Below are 23,575 nucleotides of genomic sequence, written 5' to 3' on the forward strand. Positions count from 1 at the left end.
CTCGCTTCTGCCTGACTTGAGCGAGGTCGGCAATCCCGGCTTCAGCAGCTTCTGAATGATACTGGGTGTGAAACTGATCTTCCAGCTGCCTCCAAGTTCGGACCGAATCTGGAGGCAATAATGTGTACCATCCAAAAGCTGAACCCGTGAGAGACTGGGAAAAGAAACAGACCCTCAAAGGATCCGATACTGAAATCATCCCAAGCTGCGTCAGGTATCAGCTCACATGTTCAATGGAGCTGGCTCCTTCTGATCCGCTGAATTTGGTGAACTCCGGAAGCCGATACTTGGGTGGCAACGGGATCAAATCGTAGTCACTTGGATATGGCTTGGAATAGCCGATCGCCTTTCTTTTGGGCAAGATGCCAAACTGGTCCCTTAGTATTGCACTGACCTGCTCCACACTAAGAACTCCTGGGGCCGAGGGTTCAGCACTCGGCCCGGTAGCATACTTTGCCAGCCATGCCTGTTTCTCTGTGTCTGCTCCTGAGGCTCCTGTACTCACCAGCTGCCCCGTGCGTATTGGGCTGATGTTGTCAGGTATGTACACGCACGTGTAGCCGTGTGGGATCTCTTTGGGCGGCTTGCTCAGGAACTATCCTTCTCCAGGGTCACCGCCAATCTTGTTGATGACATGGATCGGCGAACTCTGCTGTCCTACTGCTGCGAGTGAATATGGCAATGGCGGCCTAGACTGGAGCGAGGCCTCTCCCCTGTGACTCCCCAGAATTGGTCCTGACGGGGAGTACTAGCTCTTGATCACCTCCTGGACAACGCGATGTGCCACGCGCTCAAGCTCGTTCACCAGGCTCTCTGAGTGCCGATGAAGCGTGTGAGCCACCAGATAGTTAATCTCCTAGCGTAGGGCCCTGGTGCGCTCCTCTGAAGGCATGGACAGATCAATGTTGTCAAGAGCGCCCTCTGGCGAGAACCCCTTCCACCTGATGCCATGGTTGCGGGTCCTCTCGAAAGAGCCGATGAGATCGGCTTCGAACTGAGCTTTGACCTCATCGTATTTTTGCTTGTGCTCTGTAGTCAGCTCTTCATACGTGACAGGTTTGGTGACCGGCGGAACCGGTGCTTGGTCCTGTGCTCCTGTCATCTCTACGGTGGGCGTTGTTGTTGATGAATCTCCCACCAGGCGTGCCAGAATGTGTTGTCGGTCGAAACCCACCGGCGAGCAGCGACAGGCAACACGAAGAGCCGGGAGGTCGCCGGGGCGCTGGCAGGCACTGCTCCCTCGTCAACGGCCCGCAATTCCAGCACACGCCGCGGCTTGTGAAGACGCACGGCGTGCCACCTGACCTATACCCGATCAGGAAGGTGCGAACGTGCTTGCAACAATTTGCCTGCATACACAAACACGTGGTAATGTAAGTCCGAGCCGTGGTCGGCTCCCCGGGACGACTCTTGCATCGGCTTTAAAGAGCCGATCGAGTCCCGGTATCAGATTGGATCTGTATGTATCCGGATATTGATAAATAAAGCAAATACCAATAAAGCTGCTTCAATTGAATCCAATCAATCTAATCTACGACGGTAAAAGCTTCACTGCTAGATCGGAACATCCTACACGTGGTTGGGCCTAATGAACATAATAAATAACTAAACCATAACCAAAACAGAGGCCTAAGAACTAGCAAGAGCCGATTCCCGGATCAATTCCCTGTAAAGACTAAGGCAAAGCATCTAATATATCACCGGATCATCCAATTCATTTGCAAGGCCTAACCTAGTAGATATCACGCCAACTCTCAAGTACAAGAGCAAACCGAGACAGATTGGATCTACTAGACGGAAAAGAAACAGGGTGCTGTCTCCGTGCAACTAATTCTACACAACAAGAACTAGCATAAGATTGAAACGTGACTGCATGAAAAACAACATGATATTCGTAGATGATAAGCAACAAAGCACAATAGATCGCAAGAATCAGTACGAGTAATACCAAGGTAAAAGTAAGAACAACACTGCCCAGGGCAGCATGTCGCTTACTTGGATGAAACCCTAGAATTAGGGGTGGCGATGCGCCGAGAGTTGTTGTTTGCGAGACGTGATAACGTTCTTTTCATGAATAACATAGGGTACATATTTATAGTCCGGAGACTTGGGAAACAATCTAATCCTATCTTGTCCCGATCGGACTCTATCTTTAATCTTGAACTAAATCTAAAGATGCATGCCCCATGTGACCCAAATGCTCACACAGGAGCCGATTTACAAGCCTTCTTAATCCTCTGCTTTAAGCCCAACTTGCTTTCGGCCCATAAATTAACCCTGTTAATTTATGGCGATAACAGAAGTGTAACACCCCAGGTGTTAATTACCGGTAATTAGGATTAGTCATATGCTTAGCATGATCCTTAGCACTAATTCATTCATGTATAGAGACATTAAATAAATTTGTATAGCATTTTAATACATATAATGTTGAATTACTTTTAAAATGTTTCCTAGCACAAATTTATGGAATTCCGCTATTAGATAATATAAAAATTTCATAAATATGAAAGATAGTAAGTTTGGGTTAAAAATTTGTTTCGAATGCCAAATGACACATTTATTATCCTTGAACAAATTTTCAAAAAGAAACAAATTAAAGTTTCTAATTTTAAACGTCTCATTACATGGAATTAGGAAGCCTTTGTTTAATTCAAAGTAGCCTTGTTTGAGCGACTTTTAAGATTTATTTATTTTCCTAAGCACTAAACTTTTAGCCAACATGAAAGTTGTTGTCCTTCTAATGAGCCTTCTATTTAGCATGATAAGAACGTGAGTTCGAGGTTTTAAACCGTTTAAATTCGAGACCAAAATCAGACAAATCGAGTAAGTTCATATATCTGACATTCAGTTTTAACTCGTGTTTTTCGGAGACTTTGACCCCTTTTTCTCTAAATCTGTTGATCTAATCAACAAAGTTTCTATACAACAAATGTAGCCCTATAATCCATCTTTAACTTTTGTATTGATCGATTAAAACATTGCAATATGATTTTGGAAGGAACAAAGGCTCATACTCGCTGTTTTTGCCGGCCATGGACACTGAACCTTGGTTCAGTTCGACTGTGGTAGCAGCAGCAGCTTGCCACGCGGTTGCAGGCGTCTAGCCATTGCCGTGCGTCCAATCGACGAGCTGACCGAGCCGGCACATCTCTCTATTCCTCTCCCGAAGTCTCTCGCACCGTCAGCTCTGCTCCTCTCTCGCGCACGCGTCGTCCGAGCCTGCCTGTGCCGCCCGCCTGCGCGCGCCGTGCCGTCTCGCCTCGCCACCGCTAGCCATGGCTGCCGCACACGGCCTCCACAGCGCCCTGTGCCACCGCCCTCTCCCTCCCCAAATCGAGGACCCCACAAGCTTGCCCACGCCCCCGTGAAGCTTCTAGGCCAAGCCACCCCCTCCTTCCCTCGCTGGAGTGACGCCGCCGCGGCACAGAGCCGCCGCCGGCCGCCCGCTCCCGCGGAGCCCCAACCTCCGGCCTCCCTCTGCCCCAACGGAGCCCGGGAATAGAATCCCCACATCCCAGTGAAGCTCACCGGCCCAAGCCCGCCACCCCTTGTCGCCGGAGCGCCGCCGCCGCGGCCTAGTGCCGCCATCGACCGCCTGCTCGCGTGGTGCCACCGCCACAAGCCACCCCAGCTCTGAACCGAGCCCATCCACAGGTAGCTCTCACGTCCCTCATGCTCCTCCACCCCTTCCTCGCCGCTGGCAAGCACCCCCATCGCCGGAATTGCCGTTCCCCATGTTCCTCTGCTCAAAAATCGCGACCAGGGACCTCCAGTTAAAAGAAACAAAAATTCTAGGGTCTAATCTGCAAAATGTGCTAGAACTCAAAACAGCAAACTTTGAAAATGCATTATAATTCGTAGAAAAATAAAAAAATACAAATCCAAATGTTTTGGATTCCTTGTAACAAAATCTACAAGTTTCGTTACATGCACTTTCTTATTTGAGCACTAGTTTTTGTTCTAAAATAAATGCAAAGTTATTAGACACTTATTTAGATCTCATGTTATATACACTGCATGGATGCCATTTTTGGTAAGTGTGTTGCATGCTAGATTATTAGCTTTGTGTAAAATTTTGGTGGTCATGCGACATGTTTAGCTATAGGTTTATTTAGATCTTGAGTTATGTCTAGGAGAAATAGATTTATTTGTTCAAAATGTTGTCTTGTGATTCATGAGCTGTAAATTTAATAGTACCTTCAGTTTAATTCCTAGTTGCTGCAGGAAAGTTTGAGAATTTTTGGTTATGCCTAACTAGACTCAATGATTTTTGTTAAGGAGAACTACATTAAATGAAGAAAAATAGTTCTTATGCCTGGGAAAATATAATATTTTTACTAGAGCTTTTCCTTAAGTACCTAATCACTTTGCCAAAATATGAAGCCTAGAATCTTAGTAGAATGGTCTGTATAAATTAACCTTGGTCTATGTCATGATAGCTTGCTTTACTTTTGATGCCTTGTGTACTGATCCTTTAAATCTGAGAAAATTACAGTAGGCTCATAATAGGATCATCAACACTCAGTTAAATTTTCAGTACCAGTATTTGCATGTTTTGGTCTGTACAATTTAATCTTGTGGTGTGGTTTTGTATGACCTAGTAGGATTTGGGAAAAACCACCCCGTTCTTTTATGAACTAAATTGTATTAAATTACTACTCTATAAATGACTGCCCAGTAAGTAGAAAATGAAATTGTTGTTTTCTTGATTGGAGTTATATTGGACTACAATTTTATCGTGATGGAAAAATAATAACACCTAAATCGCTAAGCAACTCGAAACTTTGCATTTATGCATATGCACTGTTGCATTCCATTTAGGTACGATAGATGAACCACGTGAATAACGTGATGATGGAGCCGAGCCAGAAGACGGTGAATGGTGGACACATCTAGAAGATGGACGAATGGATCCCGATGTGCACGACCGAAGGAAGATGGTCGCCGAGCAATTATTCTTTAACTAACACTGACCTAGTGTTAATCCCAAGTAAGCCCCGGAGCATATTCTATCTATTTTAAATTTATGCAACTTATTATTATTACTATCTACTTGTGCATTTAAGTTTACAGGAGTTGCTTGGAACCTTAGCTGCATGATCCTAGATACCTATGCTTGAAACTAGTATGTATAGGTCTCTAATTGGCTATGCTAATGATTCGGTAGAAGTTGAGTGATTTCCTGTCACTCACGAGAATTATAGGAGTTGAATGTCTACTACCTACTGCAACAATATAAGGCCTACGGGTGGGGTCAGGGTACTATGTTTTCTGGATGAGACCCCGTCTGTTTAGTGAAAAGATGCTAAGGCTGCAATGTGTGGTAGTGGTGGTTAAGCGTTTGAACGTAATCAGTAAGCTTAAGTACTGGATTGAACCGAGACCGGAACATACCTTCCCACTGTCTTGATTTCGGTCTCATCTGGGATGACGGGTGCAGAGCCGGGCTCTGTAGTCGAGGGCAGTGGGCCTGTTCCGTGAAGCGGGAATTGAAGGGAAAAGTTGCACGTGTGACTCTGGGAGTAACCACGTGACGTGTGTTTAGGTCTGTCTTGCAAGGTTAACAAATTCGATTCGAATCGTCCGCTTCTCACGGTTTGGGACTGCTTAACCCTTTTACCACATAGAGTAAGAAGTGAAAGATGATGATGATGAATATGGTTGGTTGGATGATGAAAGATAATTGTTTCCACCATGTATGCTTTTGGATAGATGCTCATTTAGAATGATTAATTGAACTAGAACCTGAAAGCTAAAACCTGAAATTAAGGATATACTCTTTACTGCTATTTGACAAAACAAACCTCTCAAGCTAAAAGCCTTGCATGTCTAGATAAAGGGCTAAGTATACCCTTAGTCGGGTAAGCCTTGCTGAGTACTAGTATACTCAGGCTTGCTTGTGGCTTTGTTTTTCAGGTGGTACATTTGAGGATGGATGACGTCATGTACGGGCTTCATCATGACGTCTTGTTTCGTCGGTAGACTATCGTTTATTTTCCGCCGCACTTAAACTCTGTTGTACTTTCATAAATTCAAACTCAGTTTGTAATAATAATTCAGTTTCATACTCTGTGCTGTAAAATTTGCGAAATGTTGTATTCTCTGAACTGCTTTGTCGATCCTATTTCAAGTGGTTTAATCGGGATTTTACCCGACAGCACTGCCGGATTACTCCGTTTGATGTGCATATTAATCTGTATTGCTTTTATAGAGATGGTTAGCGCACTTGAGCCGGATTAATTTGGGCGGTTCTGCCACAGGGAGGTTGTGGCTTGTGGATCCTAACTTAATTTATATGTGAGGTGCAACACGGCACCATACACTTGAGTGAATTTAACTAAGGTAGCAACTATGACATGGCCAAGTCTTAGCACATCCTCAGATCATGTTCCATACATTGGAGAGCAAAATATAAAAGAAGAGTAAGGAGGTGATAGAAGAACTGGATCTGCCCTCGTCGGCCAGCGATATACAGCCAGCGCACGCGACTGTATTCAGAGATGGAATCAAGTACGAGTAATAGCTGCACCAAAATGCCATCGTCGTTTCATCTTGAGTTCTGGACGGGAAGTATCCTGTTAAATCGATGTACTGTACTAACAGCGCACGCGATGCGTCGCTGACTTTGACTACCCAAAAAATCATATGTATCCTTAAATCTTAAATCAATCTTGCAATTTAAAATAGAGGATTAATATATTATTAGTATTCTGCACGATGAATTTAGTAGTATATCAATCATGTATTGTTGAATGTTGATCTATACAATATTACAATACTTGAAGTCGAAGTTATAAAGTGGCCCAATAGCCATACAAACCAGTGCCCGATACGAATCTGACTGGGTCACTAGAAAAGCCCAACGGCGTCATGGGCGGATGGGCGTTTTTTTATTTTTTTTATTTTTGAAAATTGTTTTTTTACAAAAATATATTTTCGATTTCACAATTTACAAGTTTATACCCCTGCCGCCCGGGCCTACCACCCGTCTGCGGGGCGGGCGGCCCCCTGCCGCCCCCTGCCGGGCGGTAGGGGCTTATATATAATTAAAATTTGTGTTTTATCGCATGGAGACCCCTACCGCCCGGCAGGGGGGCGGCAGGCTTCCCCCAAATATAAAGGTCGAGGTCTCCCATCTGCATTTGCAGCAAACAACATCCATAGAGGGCAAAAGGAGAGACGTGGGGTGAGGGAGGGAGTTGCAACAGCGAAGATAAAGTACTTGTTTCTAAATGAATTATAAATTAAAATAGAACTAAGTTTTGGATAGTGAAATATAGTATTAAACTTGTTTCTAAATATTGCAGCATAAGGCAATGACTGCCTCCAATTTTGGAGGATTTTCATGGACCGAAGAAAAATCTAGTATAATACTTGAGATCATGACACATCTTGTAATCAGTAAGAAGTTGGATGTATTAGCGGATGGTACGATAGAGATGGTGTTGTCAAAATTAGTTCAGTTTAAAGATTTCACATTGTTTCAAGGTATTACAACGCAAGATGTAAAGTAACACCTGCTAGAACGTCGGGAGATATATATGAGGGTATGTGAACTAGCGAATCATCCTAATGTTATTGGATTCTTACAAAGTACTTATAAGATATGAATGCGGTCAGAAATGTATGAGATGCACATTAAGGTAACTCTTATTCAGTTCTAATTCCGTTCGTCATTTGTAATCCATATTTACGAAATAGTAAAATTATTGTGTAATTATATGGTAGGATTACCCCGAGGACACGGAGTTGATTAACAAATCGATACCAAATTTCCGTAAATTGGTATGTATCTTCGGTGGAGTTATGCCGCAAACTAGATGAAGGAGGTGGAAAATATCTTCGGGTGATAGTTCTTGGCCTCCACAAGAACAGATGACCGGAGATTCGTCAAGTCATGCTGCACCACCTTAAACACCAACTTGTGTTAACTGGGATGACGATATGGATGACTTCATGCCCCCAAATCATGGCCTCCAACACATGATGTTCCCCCTGTACACGAACTTAGAACCAGAAAAGAGAGAAAGAGAAAGGCAAGAGGTTCGTCAAGTAATGCTGCACCACCTCAAGCACCAACTTGTGTTAACTGGGATGACGATATGGATGAGTTCATGCCCCAAAACTATGGCCTTCAACACAGGATGTTTGTCTCCATGTACATGAATCTAGAACCAGAAAAGAGAGAAAGAGAAAGTCGAGAGGTTCCTCAAGTCATACTACACCACCTGCAGCACCACCATCTGTCAACTGGGATGACGACCTAGATGATACATTTATCTTCGCTGTTGCAACTTCCTCCTTCACCCCACGTCTCTCCTTTTTCCCTCTATGAATGTTGTTTGCTGCAAATGCAGGTGGGAGGGACCTCAACTTTTATATTGGGGGGAGCCTGCCGCCCTCCTGCCGGGCGGTAGGCTCCATGCCGCCCCCACGCAATAAAACACAAATTTTAATTACATATAGGCCTCTACCGCCCGGCAGGGGCGGCAGGGGGCCGGCCGCCCCGAGTATAAAACTGTAAATTGTGAAATCGAAAATATATTTCTGTAAAAACGATTTTGAAAAATATAAAAAACGCGGCGGATGGTTGGGCTGATCGTTCAGCTCTCCTTCCCTCCTGATGATTAGTGGCGGGCGCCGGGCGCCGGGCGCCGGGCCACTGATGGAACCCGCGCTTCGACTCTGTGGGCCACCGGTTGCGTGCGGTTTCGATGCTAGAAACAGCTGCCGCGCCAGGCCCCACCACGCCGGGGGCCGCAGTATATCCGTATGGGCCCTTGTCGGCAGCCTCACAACTTGTTGCCTTGGCTGCTGCCTTGCTGTAAATTGCGGGTCATTAAGGCATTCACCACCGTTCCTCGACTCCTCGTACCAGAACATCGGAATATCGGAAGAAATCGGACGGGTGTTTTGGGAGGGCGAGGAAAACCGGGGCGGTGAGGACAAACCCAGCGGCGGCCGCGGCCGCGGGCGCCTAAACCGCAGCGTGGCACGGAGACGGACGCGGCCGCCGCAGCTCACCGCAGGCCTCTCCCTCCGTTTTAAAGCAGGCGGGCAGGCTGCTCTCCTCTCTGTTCCTCAACGACAGCAGAGCAGCACCGAGTCTTCTTCAACCCATTCTCGCTCCCCAACGAATTCGGTCAGAGATCTTCGTGCTTGGCCCTCCTGTCCTGCACATGGCATCCGCCGCTGCCCCCGCCGACGCCGCCGCCGGAGCCGGGCGCCGCCGCATCGTGGTGGCCGTGGACGAGGGCGAGGAGAGCGCGCACGCGCTCGCCTGGTGCCTCGCCAACGTCGTCTCCCCGGCGGGCGGCGACACGCTCGTGCTCGTGCACGCGCGCCGCCCGCCCCCCGTCTACGCCGCCATGGACAGCGCAGGTATGGCTGCCGCATCGGTCGCTAGGTTCCTTCGCTCAGATCGACGATCGATGACGGCCTTGCTTCCGCGCTCACCGGCTGTTTCCAATCGGCTGCTCGATCTGCAGGGTACATGCTGACCTCGGACGTGCTTGCGAGCGTGGAGCGGCACGCCAGCGCCGTCTCGGCGGCGGCCGTCGACAAGGCCAGGCGCCTCTGCGCCGGGCACCCGCACGTGGCGGTGGAGACGCTGGTGGAGAGCGGGGACCCGCGGGATGTGATCTGCGACGCCGCCGACAAGGTGGGCGCCGACCTGCTCGTCATGGGCAGCCATGGGTACGGCTTCATCCAGAGGTATCACTCGTTTTCGTTACATTTCATTACTAGGAGTACAAGCATCCATCTCGATCACGCGAAAGCGATGCCATGGCCACCGACTGGATAAGGATCGGAGGAGAAAAATCTTTTGCTTACCATCCCCTCCAATTTTGACATTTACACGGCCGTCACTGGTGCGAATTGCTGTGTGTGACCTTGCAGGGCGTTCCTGGGCAGCGTCAGCAACCACTGCGCGCAGAACTGCAAATGCCCGGTCCTCATCGTCAAGAGGCCCAAGGAGTAGAACGGTCCTTGCAAATGCTGCATCTTGCCAGCCTGTAGCATCATATATGTAAATATTTTTTTTTAACGTCCGATGGCACTGGTTTCTTGTTCGAGAACATGATCAGAGCATTGCAGTTTTTTTTTGCTGGAATAAGAGATTCAGACAGAGTATTTCGCCAACTACTGTACTGCATATTCTGTTCTCTGAATCTGAGAGCAAAGTGGTTGGTAGTCTTTGCCAAACCATGTAGTACTAACTGAGCCCTATTTGCTGCTGGAGATGCAGGATTTCCAACGTATTGTTTCTGCTAACACGATAACTTCCAAAAGCTGCACAACACACACGACAGTCGACAGCACTTCTCTGAAGTGTGTTCCATTTCACATCTTTTTGCTGATGCCTGACACAGTGGCGTCAGTGTAGTCACTCGGCAACTATCAGGTACCTGTGCGGACCAATGCCAATAAAAATTTGTGGCAAACTGTAGACAAATTAAACTTGGAGACACATTTTTAGACAAGTGAGCCTACCAGCAAATGCAAAGCTCCCGGACATGATCCACAAATCTAATTTCCGTTCCAAGGAAAAACAAGGCAATTTAACAATATTTATTTATAACCTTTTTAATTAATATTTCAAAAATAACCCACCGAGTATATATGTACAAATTTATGGTCGCGATGTTCACATCGCATAACAAAAATAACGAATAACGTGTACTGATGTGAAGGTGCTTCATGTCAGAAACGCGAGTGGATCTCACATCAGACCAGGGATCTGCGAATGCTTAGGCAATCTAGCAAAAAATTTTGGGCAAAAAATGTTGGCACTTTTTCCAACACTAATTACGAGTATTAAACATAGATTAATTATAAAACTAATTGCACGGATGGATGGGAAATTGCGAGATGAATTTATTAAGCTTAATTAACCCGTCATTAGAGATTGTTTAATGTAGCACGACATTGTCTAATCAGCATAATTAGGTTTATTAGATTCGTCTCGCGGTTTCACCCGGGATTATGGAATAGATTTTGTTAGTTATTCACATTTAATATTTCTAATTAGTAGTCAAACGTTCGAAGTTATTGTACCTGCGAAAAATTTTCGAAACTAAACTGGTATCATGGCCTTGGCGCTTGGCGTCTATGCAGTAGGAGGGAGATGTGCATCGTCGACCTCAGTCTGCGAGCGCTCAGGCCTCCCGGCTCCAAGATGCCGTAGTACGTGATGTGTTCCATTTCCATCAACTTCGAGTGCTGTGCATTCATTGATAGTGTGATATGGGACGTGCTTCATCAGCTCGACTGCTCGAGGCAACGAACGCTCAGTGATCCACTGTTCGGCGGTGGTGCATTTCGTCAACTCCGGGACTGCGTTGTAGTGAAGGTCCACAAGGTCTATGGCAGTAGGTAAAGCTGTTCGGCACAGGGGAAGCTTTCCTTGATTGTTTGTCGTTGGGATGTCGTACTCCCTTCGCCTTTGTTGGATTTATCTAGGTGAAGACTTATTTCTTTCTGGGATGGATGACAGTAGCATCTTGGATGTCCTCTTGTTGAAGGCTTCGTCTTGGTTTCATTAGAACTAGAAAGTTTGTGGGCAAAGCCACAGGTCGATTTCTGTAAAGTTTGTGGGTTTTTTTTTTTGCAAGATGGCCGAAAACGCACAATCTTATCTAAACTTGGATTGTTGGACTGCATGCTGATTTTAATAAAAGCTGAGAGTTTTTTCGCAAAATTTCCTAAGAGAGGTCAGATCGCAGGTTAATTTCTCTGATGTTTGAGATTTTTTTTGCAAAATAGATATAAAATGCTCCCTGACCCTCTTTTAGTGCAAGAATCGTATATAGAGATTTAGAGTCCCACTGATGCGAGCAATTTTCGATATGTGTATGGTTGTATTATTCAAGCTCGAATTCATAGTCTCCAACAGATAGAGGATGTGTTTCTGGTTCGCTGTCAATTGGTTGGACATGATTGGCGGTGCTTAGTTTGGTGGTCATTGCTTTAAGTTAATGGACTAATTTTCTTTTAATGTGTCCAATTCCTGCATCTAAAAACCATTCAGCCCGGTCCATCTTCAGTAGTACTGACCCAGCGGACCCAACAACCTGTGTGTTTTTGGCACCCACACCAACCCCCTCCGAGCCGAACCCCACAGGCCCACAGGCCCCCGCCCAAGGTTTTTTTATCCGTCCGGTTAACCCGAACCGCCGGCCACCGGTTCCGGTTAACCGGATCGGTTGGACCAGTTACCGGTTCCGACCGGCCAAATTCAAAACCAAATTCAAACGTAGCCGTTCTAACGGTTAGGACCGGTTAGCCGGCCGGTTTGTTGGTAAAACCGGACCGGTTGCACCGGTTACCGGCCTTTTAACAAAATAAACCGACAGTTTTAAATTGGTTCCGTGGTGTGAAATAAAAGGAAATTTTGGTATGAACTATGCACATATTAATGTAAAATACCACACCAAAGTAACAATTTATAATTATGCAGAGATATACAATATTAATGCGCGTGCATACAAATACCATAGTCCTAATCGTGCCTACAAATACAGTAGTCACTGATACACATTAATAATAGTTCAACGTAAGAATGGGAAGACCCCCATTCTGGACGCCATTTGGTATTCGGCGATGGACATCACATTCAAACCTCGCACTCTAAGCAGTTCAGCCTTGTAGTCTTGCCAAGATTGCCCTGTCCACGCCGATGTTGTCTCCCATTCCTGAACTAACATAGTGTAAAAATGGGGGTCTTCCCATTCGTACACCCATCTCGTCTGTGGCTCCATGCTGATGTCAGGTATGGGATAGTGAAAAGAGTGCCTGGAATCGCTATAGGAGGAAGAAGAGTACTGTGGAGTATCGTTGTCCGTCGGTCCAACCGTTCTCCTCGGCGATTCCGGTGCTCCATGATCGGGGTCCTGTGTAGCATGTGTGAACTGAGTCTCCCCTGCAATTAACCATATATAATAATTAGTACTCATAATCAGAAACAAGTGTGCATATATAGGTGCAATGTATACCTGTGAAACGAATGGGAATACCACCACCACTACCACCACCACCACCACCAGCAGCAGCATCTGCACCGTCACTACCGTCACCATCACCAGCGGAGCTGCTATCCCCAGTCTCTTGATACGGTGGACTACGCTCACCATCGCCATCATCTGTGGACGTGTCGCTGTTCACTGATTTTGCTGTTGCTTTTCCTTTTTGTTTTTGACGCTTCGAGTCACCCTTCGTATGCCCCCTCTGGAATTTCCTCTTCCCTAGGTGAGTGTCACCCACATGTCTACGTGCCCAATCGCTGATGCAAGCATCCCCCGTAGTGTCACGTAGATCTGAGAGGTTTATTTGATCCCTGACAATATGAGACGGGAGAGGGACGTCTCCGTCATCATCATCCTCGTCCAGAACTGGAGCGCGGTTAGATCGACCATATTCCATCCATTCCCGCACCGGATTATTCTCATCATAAAATGAAAGATGGGCCAGCTGGTCGATAAAATCACCTTCTTCACGTATCGGTGGGCCGGAGACCTCCTCTAGTCGCAGACGAAGGTTGTAGTTGACATAGACCAGCTTGTTAAGTTTCTTGTGCGACAATCGATTGCGAACTTTTCACCATGTTCCCATACAATATCTTTATCTCTACCTGACATTGTCTATCTGCATAAATGGACAACAAAGACATATCAATCACATAAATCCTAAATCAACCTAAATCCTAAAAACATATATGCACCTTAATATTCAATTCTACCTAAATCCTAAATGAACCTAAATCCTTACGTCATACACTTAAATCTTACCTAAATCCTAACTACACCTAGATCATACATCTAAATCCTAAAACAAATCATCTAATACTTGCAAAAACTCAAAGGAAAAAAAAACGGCTTACCTACCTCCCAGGCCGGCTTACCGCCTATTCCGGCCGGCTAACCGCTGCGCCCGGCCGGTTAACCGGCGCGGCCGGTTAGATCCGGGCCGAGGCCGGCTAACCGGTTCTGCCGGCCGGCTAGCCGCGCTAACCGAGCGGTTGGCCGGCGGTCACCGGCGGTCGAGCCTCCTGGCGCCGCCTGGAGGGAGAGGGAGGCGGAAATGGGGTGGGGGGCGCAGGTCTGAAGGTTCTGGGGGGGGCGCCTTATGTGTCGGTGATGGGCCGGTGGGCCTTAATGGGCCGCCTGTTTTTTTTTTTAAATTCAAATGCCCCCCAAAATATATCAAATGAATGAATATTTCAAAAAATTTGACACCATTACATTCCTCGCAACTTGAAGTATTTTTATGAATTTTTTGGGATTTTTTCATTTCCTGGAATTCAAATTTAAAATTTGAATTTGGCCCCGGTTTGAACCGCCCGGAACCGGAACCGGGCCGGACCGGTTACACCGGTAACCGCGGTAACCGGTCCGGTTCCCAGCGGTTTTTTTAACCCTGCCCCCGCCCCGCGCCACCAGCACGGCACCACCCCTCGCCGCGCGCCCCCGCGCACTCCGTCGAACATCTCGCCCGCACCCGCACCCGCACCCACTCCCCCCCCACCCCACCCACCACCACCAACCCCTCCCCTCCCACATGTGGGCACGCGCCCTCCTCCCGTGCACCACCGCTATATATCCCCGCGCCCGCCACCACCGCTCCCCACCCCGTCATCCCCTCCGCCTCCACCCTCGCCCTCGTCCCCTCATCGCCGTCGCCACTCCCGTCTCGCCTCCCGCAGCCGCCATGGACCCAGTCGCCTCGTGGGGTCTGACCCCGCTCGCCGGCGCCGACCCGGAGGTGTACGACCTCCTGGAGCGCGAGAAGCGGCGCCAGCGGCGCGGCATCGAGCTCATCGCCTCCGAGAACTTCACCTCCTTCGCCGTCATGGAGGCGCTCGGCTCCCCGCTCACCAACAAGTACTCCGAGGGCATGCCCGGCGCCCGCTACTACGGCGGCAACGACGTCATCGACGAGATCGAGAACCTCTGCCGTTCCCGCGCGCTCGCCGCCTTCCGCCTCGACCCGGCCGCCTGGGGCGTCAACGTGCAGCCCTACTCGGGCTCCCCCGCCAACTTCGCCGCCTACACCGCGCTGCTCAACCCGCACGACCGGATCATGGGCCTCGACCTCCCCTCCGGCGGCCACCTCACCCACGGGTACTACACCGCCGGCGGAAAGAAGATCTCCGCCACCTCGATCTATTTCGAGAGCCTGCCGTACAAGGTGAGCGCCACCACAGGGTACATCGACTACGAGAAGCTCGAGGAGAAGGCCCTCGACTTCCGCCCCAAGCTCATCATCTGCGGTGGCAGCGCGTACCCCAGGGATTGGGACTACGCCAGGCTCAGGGCCGTCGCCGACAAGGTCGGGGCGCTGCTCCTCTGCGACATGGCGCACATCAGCGGGCTCGTCGCCACGCAGGTATAATAATTGTTATCGATTGGCTAGTTGCTTTCATGAAATCTCACCTTTGCATTCACGTTGAAATGGCGATTAGTTGGTTCTGAGAGATGTGGCAGTCTGGATTCTACTTGGGATCTAATTGAGGCAATCAATTCTGGCGGTTGTTAGATCTGAGTTTTTTTTCTCTCGAATACGCAGGAGAACTGCGGATCATTGTATTAATAGAAGAATTGTTAGATCTGAGTGTTTTGCACGTTTACTGATCTTATGATTTTTTATGTGGACGCTAGCTGTCTGTTGTTCTGCGCCTTGTCTTGTTTTACAATAGTTGGAAAACGATATTTTGCCTGCTTTGGTTTGTCTGGAGATCTGAATAGATATTCCTTTCATGGTTCTTTTGTGGAATTGCACTCAGATACCCATTGAACCAGTTGAAACCATTGCAGGAGTCTTCAATAGTTTTTCTCTTTTACAGCAATATATTAGAGAACTAGTGCAAGTTACATAGCACATCCATGTGCAAATCACTGCTAATCAAAATTGGGCTCATGCATGTCCACATTTGAATTTTGAAGTCATCTTCATGTGTTTTTGGTCTACATTTGTCATGCTGTTATCATGCATATATAGGCAACACACAGTGGAATCTCACAAACAATCTACTGCAGTAAGGGGCATGCAGATTTCTAACTCATTGTACCCTAGGGCTCCTTGCTTTAATGTATAGGCTTAGCTAATGCACTATTTGAGGCCATAGTACAGAAGGTGATACCTTTTGGCAAATCCTTGCATATCATCCTTCTTTGAGTACTGGAGGATACCTAAAGAGATTATTCACTACAAATACAAATGCTTAGTTGAAAAATTTGTGTTCTAAAAAATCTCATCATTTGCCTTTCTCCATTTCAGGAAGCTGCAAATCCTTTTGAGTATTGTGATGTGGTTACTACTACCACACACAAGTCTCTTCGTGGGCCAAGGGCTGGAATGATTTTCTACAGGAAAGGCCCTAAGCCCCCAAAGAAGGGCCAGCCTGAGGGTGCTGTGTATGACTATGAAGACAAGATCAACTTTGCAGTGTTCCCATCTCTGCAAGGTGGGCCTCACAACCACCAGATTGCGGCACTTGCTGTTGCTCTGCAGCAGACTATGACACCTGGCTTCAAGGCCTATGCAAAGCAAGTGAAGGCGAATGCTGTTGCCATTGGAAACTATCTCATGAGCAAGGGCTACAAGATGGTGACTGATGGAACTGAGAACCACCTTGTTCTCTGGGATCTCCGTCCTCTTGGCTTGACCGGTATGCAAATTAGGAATTCAATCAGGTTTCATTTTCTTGGGCGCATATTATAACTTGCTCTAATTTTGGCTTATGTCTGCAGGAAACAAGGTTGAAAAGCTCTGTGACCTTTGTCACATCACATTGAACAAGAATGCTGTCTTCGGTGACAGCAGTGCATTGGCTCCGGGTGGTGTCCGCATTGGTTAGTACTATCTTATTTGTTCATTACTTCTATTATGATGCAACCCTCCATAAAATTGTTACAACATTGCTGTTCACATGGCTGTTTGAAAAATGAAGAGGTGATATGTCTAGAAATATTTTAGATGTGTTTGACCCTAATGCCCATGGTTGCCAAGCCAAAATTTGGCTACTAGGGCCATTGGCGGAGCTTGATCGAAGAATGTGGGGGGGGGCACCCTTCTGCTACAGTAATGAACAGCAATGTTAGTACTGTTCATTGGTTAGTACTGTTTACCTAGTGTAAAATTTGGTTAGCGCTGTTCGGCTAGTGTAAAATTTGGTTAGCACTGTTCATCTAGCGTAAAATTTGCAGAGTCAGGGGGGCCATGGCCCCCTTTGGCCCTAACGAAGCTCCGCCTATGACTAGGGCATGCTTGGTTGGCTACCAAAATGTGGGCATGCCAAAACGTCGGCAAGCCTATAAATTTTGGCACTCATTTGGTTGGATTCCAAAAAGTAGCCCACCTAACTAAGTGTTATTCTGAAATTGCCAAGGTTTTGGTAAAAAAGATTTGCATGCCCATGTTTCAGCATGCCCAAATTTTGGTAGCTCACTTAGGCTGTCTCCAACAGCCTATCCATAAGGCTACCCAAACCCAAAATGGGTCATACACAGTGAAAAACCGGCCTCCAACAGAGCAGGCAAAGGAAGGACGCATTTTGCGTAGGAGAGAGACAACTCAAAAATGCGTCCTCTCTCCGTCGTCTCAACTCAAAAATGCGTCCTCTCTCCGTCGTCTCTCTCCTTGACCCAAATCCTTGCCTAGCTTGTGCTTGGCCAGCAGCTGGAGCTCCATCAATGCTGCCGTCGGCGCGGAGCTGCTCGGGCGGCCGCTGGTACGGACGCCGAGTCGCTGGCGCAGCCACCGGCATGGAGCTGCTGCGCGCGGCCGGTGGGAGCTCGCCGGCGCGGACTCGCTTGTGCGGACGCGGCTGCCGACATGGAGCTACTGGCGCGGGGATGAGCTCCTCCATGGCCGGGGCTTGAAGCAGCCGGAGCTCGGATCTGGGGCGGGGAGTCCGCACCCGGTGGAGGTTGCCCCTGTTCGCGGCGGGCTGGCCGGGAGGCATGCGGGGGAGCTGCTGCTCCAGCCTCCATGGCCGCGCGGTGGAGAGAGAGAGAGGCGATGCTGGGGAAGGGAAGATTTGGGTTGCTCTTTTGCGTTCTCTGCTGGAGAAGGGAGAGATTTGGGTTTCGACCCATCCGTGATGCGCAACCCATACCTTCAAATGCGTCTCGCTTTTAGGTCCGGACTGTCGGAGACAGTCTTATTCTTCACATTTTCATACACAAAAGCGTGTAGCTCTTGCAAATGTTAATGATTTGGTTGTCAAGACCTGAACATTTCTTTGTTGGTGTTATAAACTCCTTGGCCTACATTTGTTTTCCAAAACTTTTCTTAGACCTTGAAGTCCAGTATCATCCTTCAGCTAATGCTTTACCCTGAAAGTCCATGTAACACTGAACACAGCTGAGAACTCAACTGGAAACCAACGTCATACAGTAAAATAGCACCCCGTTCTTCAGTTTTGTACATTTTTTTTCCATATGCATCTGATGCTACAAGTCTACAACTTTACAGGAATGCTTAGACAATATTTTTGATGTACCGTTGTTATGGTTTCAGGTGCCCCCGCGATGACCTCGAGGGGTCTGGTGGAGAAAGACTTTGAGCAGATTGGTGAGTTCCTCCACCAGGCGGTGACCATCTGCCTGAACATCCAGAAGGAGTATGGCAAGCTCCTCAAGGACTTCAACAAGGGCCTTGTGAACAACAAGGACATTGAGAACCTCAGGGCTGAGGTGGAGAAGTTTGCTGACTCCTTCGACATGCCTGGGTTCACGCTCGAGAGCATGAAGTACAAGGAGTAGACGCCTCCTCTGTGCGCCTAGGCAAGACTCTCCTGTACTGATGTCATTCTTCGCCGCACTGCCATGCTCATGATGATGATGATGCCTTATGGATTTTGTCTACCCCATCAGCAGGATAGGCTCATAAGCGCCCCCTGCGCCTCTGGTTTGGTCGCCTTCCTCAGTGTTTCAGTTTTTTCTATGTAGGAGTTGTTTCGCTCAGAATCATATGGGAATGTCAATCAGGTGTTTGCCAATTGCCAATAATAACTCAGTGGTTTCTGCTCCCCTTGCTCTCTTAATTATCATTCGTTCTGTCCTCAAATTCTTGCCATAGCTGGCGATGGTCAATTGATTATCTAAGGTGTTGGGTTACTGAAAATTTGCCATAGTTCATGGGTGAATTGAGTTTTGGGAAGTCCTCGCACTGGAAGTGCGCACAGAACTTACCTAAAAGAAAATAATATTGTGGATGAAGTGAGGTGTCACAAAGTGAAGATCTTTGGCACACTTCTGTTGCTGAGTTTAATGCTACATGATGAAGTGTACCGCCTGACTCTGCTGCTCTGGGTGTGTATATTTGTGCATGGCCTGTTTAGCTTCGGTGTGCCATATGCTGTCTGCATTTTTGCTAATGCTCGGCAGCTTAATTGTACGACGATTGGTCTTGTTACTTGCTGTGCTGTCCATTCAGCTGCTTGATTTCCCTGTCCCTGTTGCTACCAAGTTTGCAGTCCCCCACTGCAGTACCCTTCGTCCACGCTGCACGAGCGTCACTGGTGAGAATCCCTCCCCCACGAGCGTCACTGGTGAGAATCCCTCCCCCTCATTCTTCTCGTATCTGTATAATTATGGAACCAATTTGTGTCAATCACGCACTTCTCGTGACATTTGAGCATGGGAAACCTATGAAAGAAGCCCTTGGTGATGTAGTTCATTTGAATTACCCCCTGATATTTGTTGTGCTTGTCATTTGAAATGTTCTTTTGGGGCCTGCTTGGTTGCTGCTCCATGTTCAGGTCAATTGTGGTGCAAGTTTCATAAAATACTAGAAAGGCCCGTGGCTTTGCCGCGTAGGGTCTGTATCCTGTATCATAGTATTGTAATCGATGCATGTAGTAGTTTTCTTAAGCAACATATTTAAGATAATATGTGGTTTCGCTATTTTCGCATAGGCGTCATGGTCTTCAGCCCGCTATTGCACTTTGTATATATTTTAGGCATTTTATTATTGAGACTCTATTGTTTAGTATGTTATTTTGGGTATCGAAATGAAGCTATGACATTTGTTTCTATATTTATTGTGGTGAAAGAAGGTGTAAAATAATTTATTAGGGATGGCGGAGCACAATTAGTCGAAAACATAATGTATTTGTTAAGTCATATTGTAATGAATAAACATGTTATTTTTTAAGGAAGTAGTGGTTATATTAAAATATGACGCGTTATTGTGGAGGTAGCATGAGAAGTCATAGAAGAACGATGGTATGATACTATATTTTTAGCAAAATAAGATGTTATGTTGAACAATTACGAAAACCAAACTTTGCTATATACTCCCTCCGTTCCAAATTATAAGTCATTCCAAGAATCTTGGAGAGTCAAACCATCTCAATATTTGACCAAAATTATAGAGAGAAATACAAAGATTTATGAAATCAAATAGGTATATTATGAAAATATAACTAACAAAGAATCTAATGATACTTAATTGGTATTGTAAATGTTATTATGTTGTTGTATAAATTTGGTCAAATTTGAAAAATGTTGACTCTCCAAGATTCTTGGAATGACTTATAATTTGGAACGGAGGGAGTAGTAGACTTGTAGATTTTGAAATTCTAGGCAACTTTTGTGTTGATTATTTTTTGATTTGAAGACATCATCCAAATTGTAGGTACAACAGATCGCATGTAAACGTTTGTGAAAACGAATTGTGAAAGCGTTTTGAATTTTAAAATTTACTCTACAATAAAGTTGTAGTTTTTGAATTTTTGATAAAACTTTTGTTGAGCAACTTTTAATTCTAACGTGTTTTGGTGTTCATATTGTACGTATATGTTGCTCGTGTTGAAGTAACGGATGGAACAAGTTGTGGTTTGATTTACGTAAATTCGAGGGTTTTTCTAAAAAAATTCTAAAAGAGGATCAGGACGCGCGGGTTGATTTTATGAAAACTATAGGTTTTCTTTGCGAATTTCCCTGAACCTGGACTATTGGACCGTGGGTTGATTTCGATAAAAAATTGATGTCTTTTTCTTAAAATTTCCTGAGAGAGGAGGCCGGATCGCGGGTTGATTTCTCTAAAGTTTGAGGGTTTCTTTGCAAAATAAACAGGAACTGCACGATCTAGGCTGTTCGCCTGTCCACCCAGCCAATCCGACGGTCGGGAATAGTTCGTGACGTGGCCAGTTTCTCTGGTCTTATTTTATTGCGCGATTCGTATATATAGATTTTGCTGAGGAAGCAAAGCCCATAAATGGTGCTGTGATCCTCCATCTCTTAACAGATTGCAGACTGGTAGTTCTGAAGCAGGCACTATGTTTTATTACTTTTTTGCCAGTGACTTTCACTCTCCTGTCCATTCACTTTGTTTGCTTATATTTTCTTTGCGTTAGTTTGTTATCGTTTGCCTTGAGCCCTTCTTTATTGCACAGTTTAACTTGTGTATTTTACTAGCTTGGCTCAGGTGATACTGGTCTGATAATGTATGTGACACTGTCATAACCAGCCCAAGGTGGAAAAATCAAGTTAGTACAAACAAAAGGTAATATAGACTGCTTTCTGATAATTGACTATTCAGTTATGTGCCTATTGTTGGTGATGTTTTTTTATAACATATTATTGGTGATGTTAAATTAATACTAGGCATATTCAGTATGTCTATTGTTTTCTCAGAGTTTAACGGAACATGCAATTATGTTTCACGCATTGGTATGCAAGTGTAACCTCCTTTGCATATTCATTGTGCCTATTGTTTTCCCAGAGTTTGATGGAACATGCAATTATGTTTCACGCATTGGTATGCAAGTATAACCTCCTTTGCATCCTATCAGTTATGTGCTCTGGTTTCCTCATGAGTCAAGGTGGGTTTTCGTTCAGCTTCTGCTTGTTTGTGTTTCTGCCTAACATTTTAGTGTCCATGTTTTTTTTAAAAAAATAACAGCTATTTGCAAGTTCTTAAATGATCGGAGGTCAGTGTTCCAGCAATGCTTAGATCTGCTTTGATATATAGCCATATCATTCTCTGCTTGTGCCGATTTAACTCATCCTTATATGAATCAACAAGCTACTAAATGCATCTTTTATATGTATCTTATGAGACCCTTCAATGTACTTTATGTAGTTAAAAATCAGTACTAATTTGGATACACTGAAACCAAAAGGTTGACTACCAATCTTTATTACTAGATTCAGGCAACCTGATAAAGTCAATTTTTTTTAGATCAAACGATACTGACATTACTTTTCATGTGGCTGATACAATCATACAAATATTGATGGCAGTATCATTTGCCAAGAGAGTAATAGTCTGACTGCACACATTCTAGGACCACGCTACATATATTTAGCTGGAGGTGGTAGATGAAACTGTTTGATGTTTGTTAGTTGTTACTGCATATGCTTTCTCTTCCTTTGGTTTTGTTGCTGTCTACTTTTGTAACGGTTGGGAGTTAGTGGGTTCTCTTAGCCTTACATCATTGCTTGTATGCTGATCTAGACACAAGGCTTGCCTCCTTGCAAGCTGCAATTACTTTAATTTGTTCTTAGCTCCCTTCTTTGCTTCTTTGTCTGAATGCTGCTGTATCAAACTCGTATGCATGGTGATCCCTGGCTTGAAAAATGAAACTGCTTGTTTTATTGGGATGAGTAACTATGTAGTCAAAAGAGCTTCTTAGTCAATAGATGTATCCCCCCCTCCCCCCCCAGTTGGATATCACACTAAATATTGTGGGAAAGGTTTAACTTCAGAGCAGGGGGTTATGTTCTGCGTGCGCACCTGTACAACTTGTTTAGTTAGCCATAGATCAATTTTCATGCTTACATCGTATAACGTCACTTCCTTGCGCGATGTAATGCATAAATGAATGAAGAGGGATGCAAGTGGGCTAGCGCGCGAACAAACATATAGGCTTAACCAAGGTTTCTGGTGCGCTAAAACATGAATTGTTGTCTTCTTCAACTTAGTGCAAATCAAGATGTGTTAAATTAAAAACTGCACAAACAGGTTATGCAGGCTATAGCGGTATTTTTAGAAGCTTATTTTTAGAAGCTATCGCTAAATCTAATAGTCTGCTATTTAAAACACTGGCCTATAATACTGATTATTGCTGCTTGTATGAGAAGTAGCTCCTATAACTTTACTTTTGTTATACCATTTTGATGTATTGCGGAAATTCCTAATTTTACACGTTCGGCCTGTCACAAAATTTGAATTAGTGTTTGATGGTATACCATCAACAATGCCTAAACCTGCCATGTGAGATTTTCTCAACTAAAGAATGTACTCAACAGCTGCAGGTACAGAGACTGGATGCATCTCCCAAGTCGGCTGCTTGCTCAATTACGAGCTCAGCACAGGATTGCGAGTAGAATGGCATCATATATGTAAATATTCTCTCTTCCCAGGGCACTGGTTTCTTGTTAAGAACCTGTTCCGAGCACTACAGTTTTCTGAGTTTTCTGCTGGAATAAGAGTTTTCAACGGTGTATGTCGCCAATTATTTTACTGTATCGTATTCTTTGCTGGCACTGGTTTCTTCAAGAACATGATCCGAGCAGAGATTCAGAGTGTACGCAACCAATTATTTTACTGTATATCGGGGTTA

General features: G+C 45.8%; 3 protein-coding genes and 1 long non-coding RNA gene across 5 annotated transcripts; 3 read left to right on the forward strand and 1 right to left on the reverse strand.

The window, feature by feature from the left end:
* The first annotated feature begins 8,752 nt into the window (after nucleotides 1–8,752).
* Nucleotides 8,753–10,216, forward strand: LOC120673744 (universal stress protein PHOS34-like). Its single transcript, XM_039954737.1, has 3 exons — nucleotides 8,753–9,384; nucleotides 9,492–9,717; nucleotides 9,904–10,216. The coding sequence occupies exons 1-3, from the start codon at nucleotides 9,183–9,185 to the stop codon at nucleotides 9,983–9,985; spliced, it is 510 nt and encodes a 169-aa protein (XP_039810671.1). The 5' UTR covers nucleotides 8,753–9,182; the 3' UTR covers nucleotides 9,986–10,216.
* A 2,208-nt stretch (nucleotides 10,217–12,424) lies between these two features.
* Nucleotides 12,425–13,594, reverse strand: LOC120673745. Its single transcript, XM_039954738.1, has 2 exons — nucleotides 12,999–13,594; nucleotides 12,425–12,925 (listed from the first exon to the last, which is right to left on the reverse strand). The coding sequence occupies exons 1-2, from the start codon at nucleotides 13,423–13,425 to the stop codon at nucleotides 12,555–12,557; spliced, it is 798 nt and encodes a 265-aa protein (XP_039810672.1). The 5' UTR covers nucleotides 13,426–13,594; the 3' UTR covers nucleotides 12,425–12,554.
* Nucleotides 13,595–14,574: 980 nt separating this feature from the next.
* Nucleotides 14,575–19,294, forward strand: LOC120673746 (serine hydroxymethyltransferase 4-like). 2 transcript variants are annotated; one of them, XM_039954740.1, is made up of 5 exons: nucleotides 14,575–15,387; nucleotides 16,279–16,669; nucleotides 16,752–16,853; nucleotides 18,523–18,788; nucleotides 18,954–19,294. In XM_039954740.1, the coding sequence occupies exons 1-4, from the start codon at nucleotides 14,710–14,712 to the stop codon at nucleotides 18,765–18,767; spliced, it is 1,416 nt and encodes a 471-aa protein (XP_039810674.1). In that variant the 5' UTR covers nucleotides 14,575–14,709; the 3' UTR covers nucleotides 18,768–18,788; nucleotides 18,954–19,294. The 2 variants fall into 2 exon arrangements, with proteins under 2 accessions (XP_039810674.1, XP_039810673.1); XM_039954739.1 differs by having other exon boundaries at nucleotides 18,523–19,121.
* Nucleotides 19,295–20,471: 1,177 nt separating this feature from the next.
* LOC120673748 lies at nucleotides 20,472–23,547 on the forward strand. The gene is made up of 2 exons (XR_005674828.1): nucleotides 20,472–21,513; nucleotides 21,733–23,547. It is a non-coding gene; the product is annotated as an uncharacterized LOC120673748 (long non-coding RNA).
* Nucleotides 23,548–23,575: the final 28 nt, after the last annotated feature.

The sequence above is a fragment of the Panicum virgatum genome, chromosome 5N, assembly GCF_016808335.1.
Source record: "Panicum virgatum strain AP13 chromosome 5N, P.virgatum_v5, whole genome shotgun sequence".
In the NCBI taxonomy this organism is placed as follows: Eukaryota; Viridiplantae; Streptophyta; class Magnoliopsida; order Poales; family Poaceae; genus Panicum; species Panicum virgatum.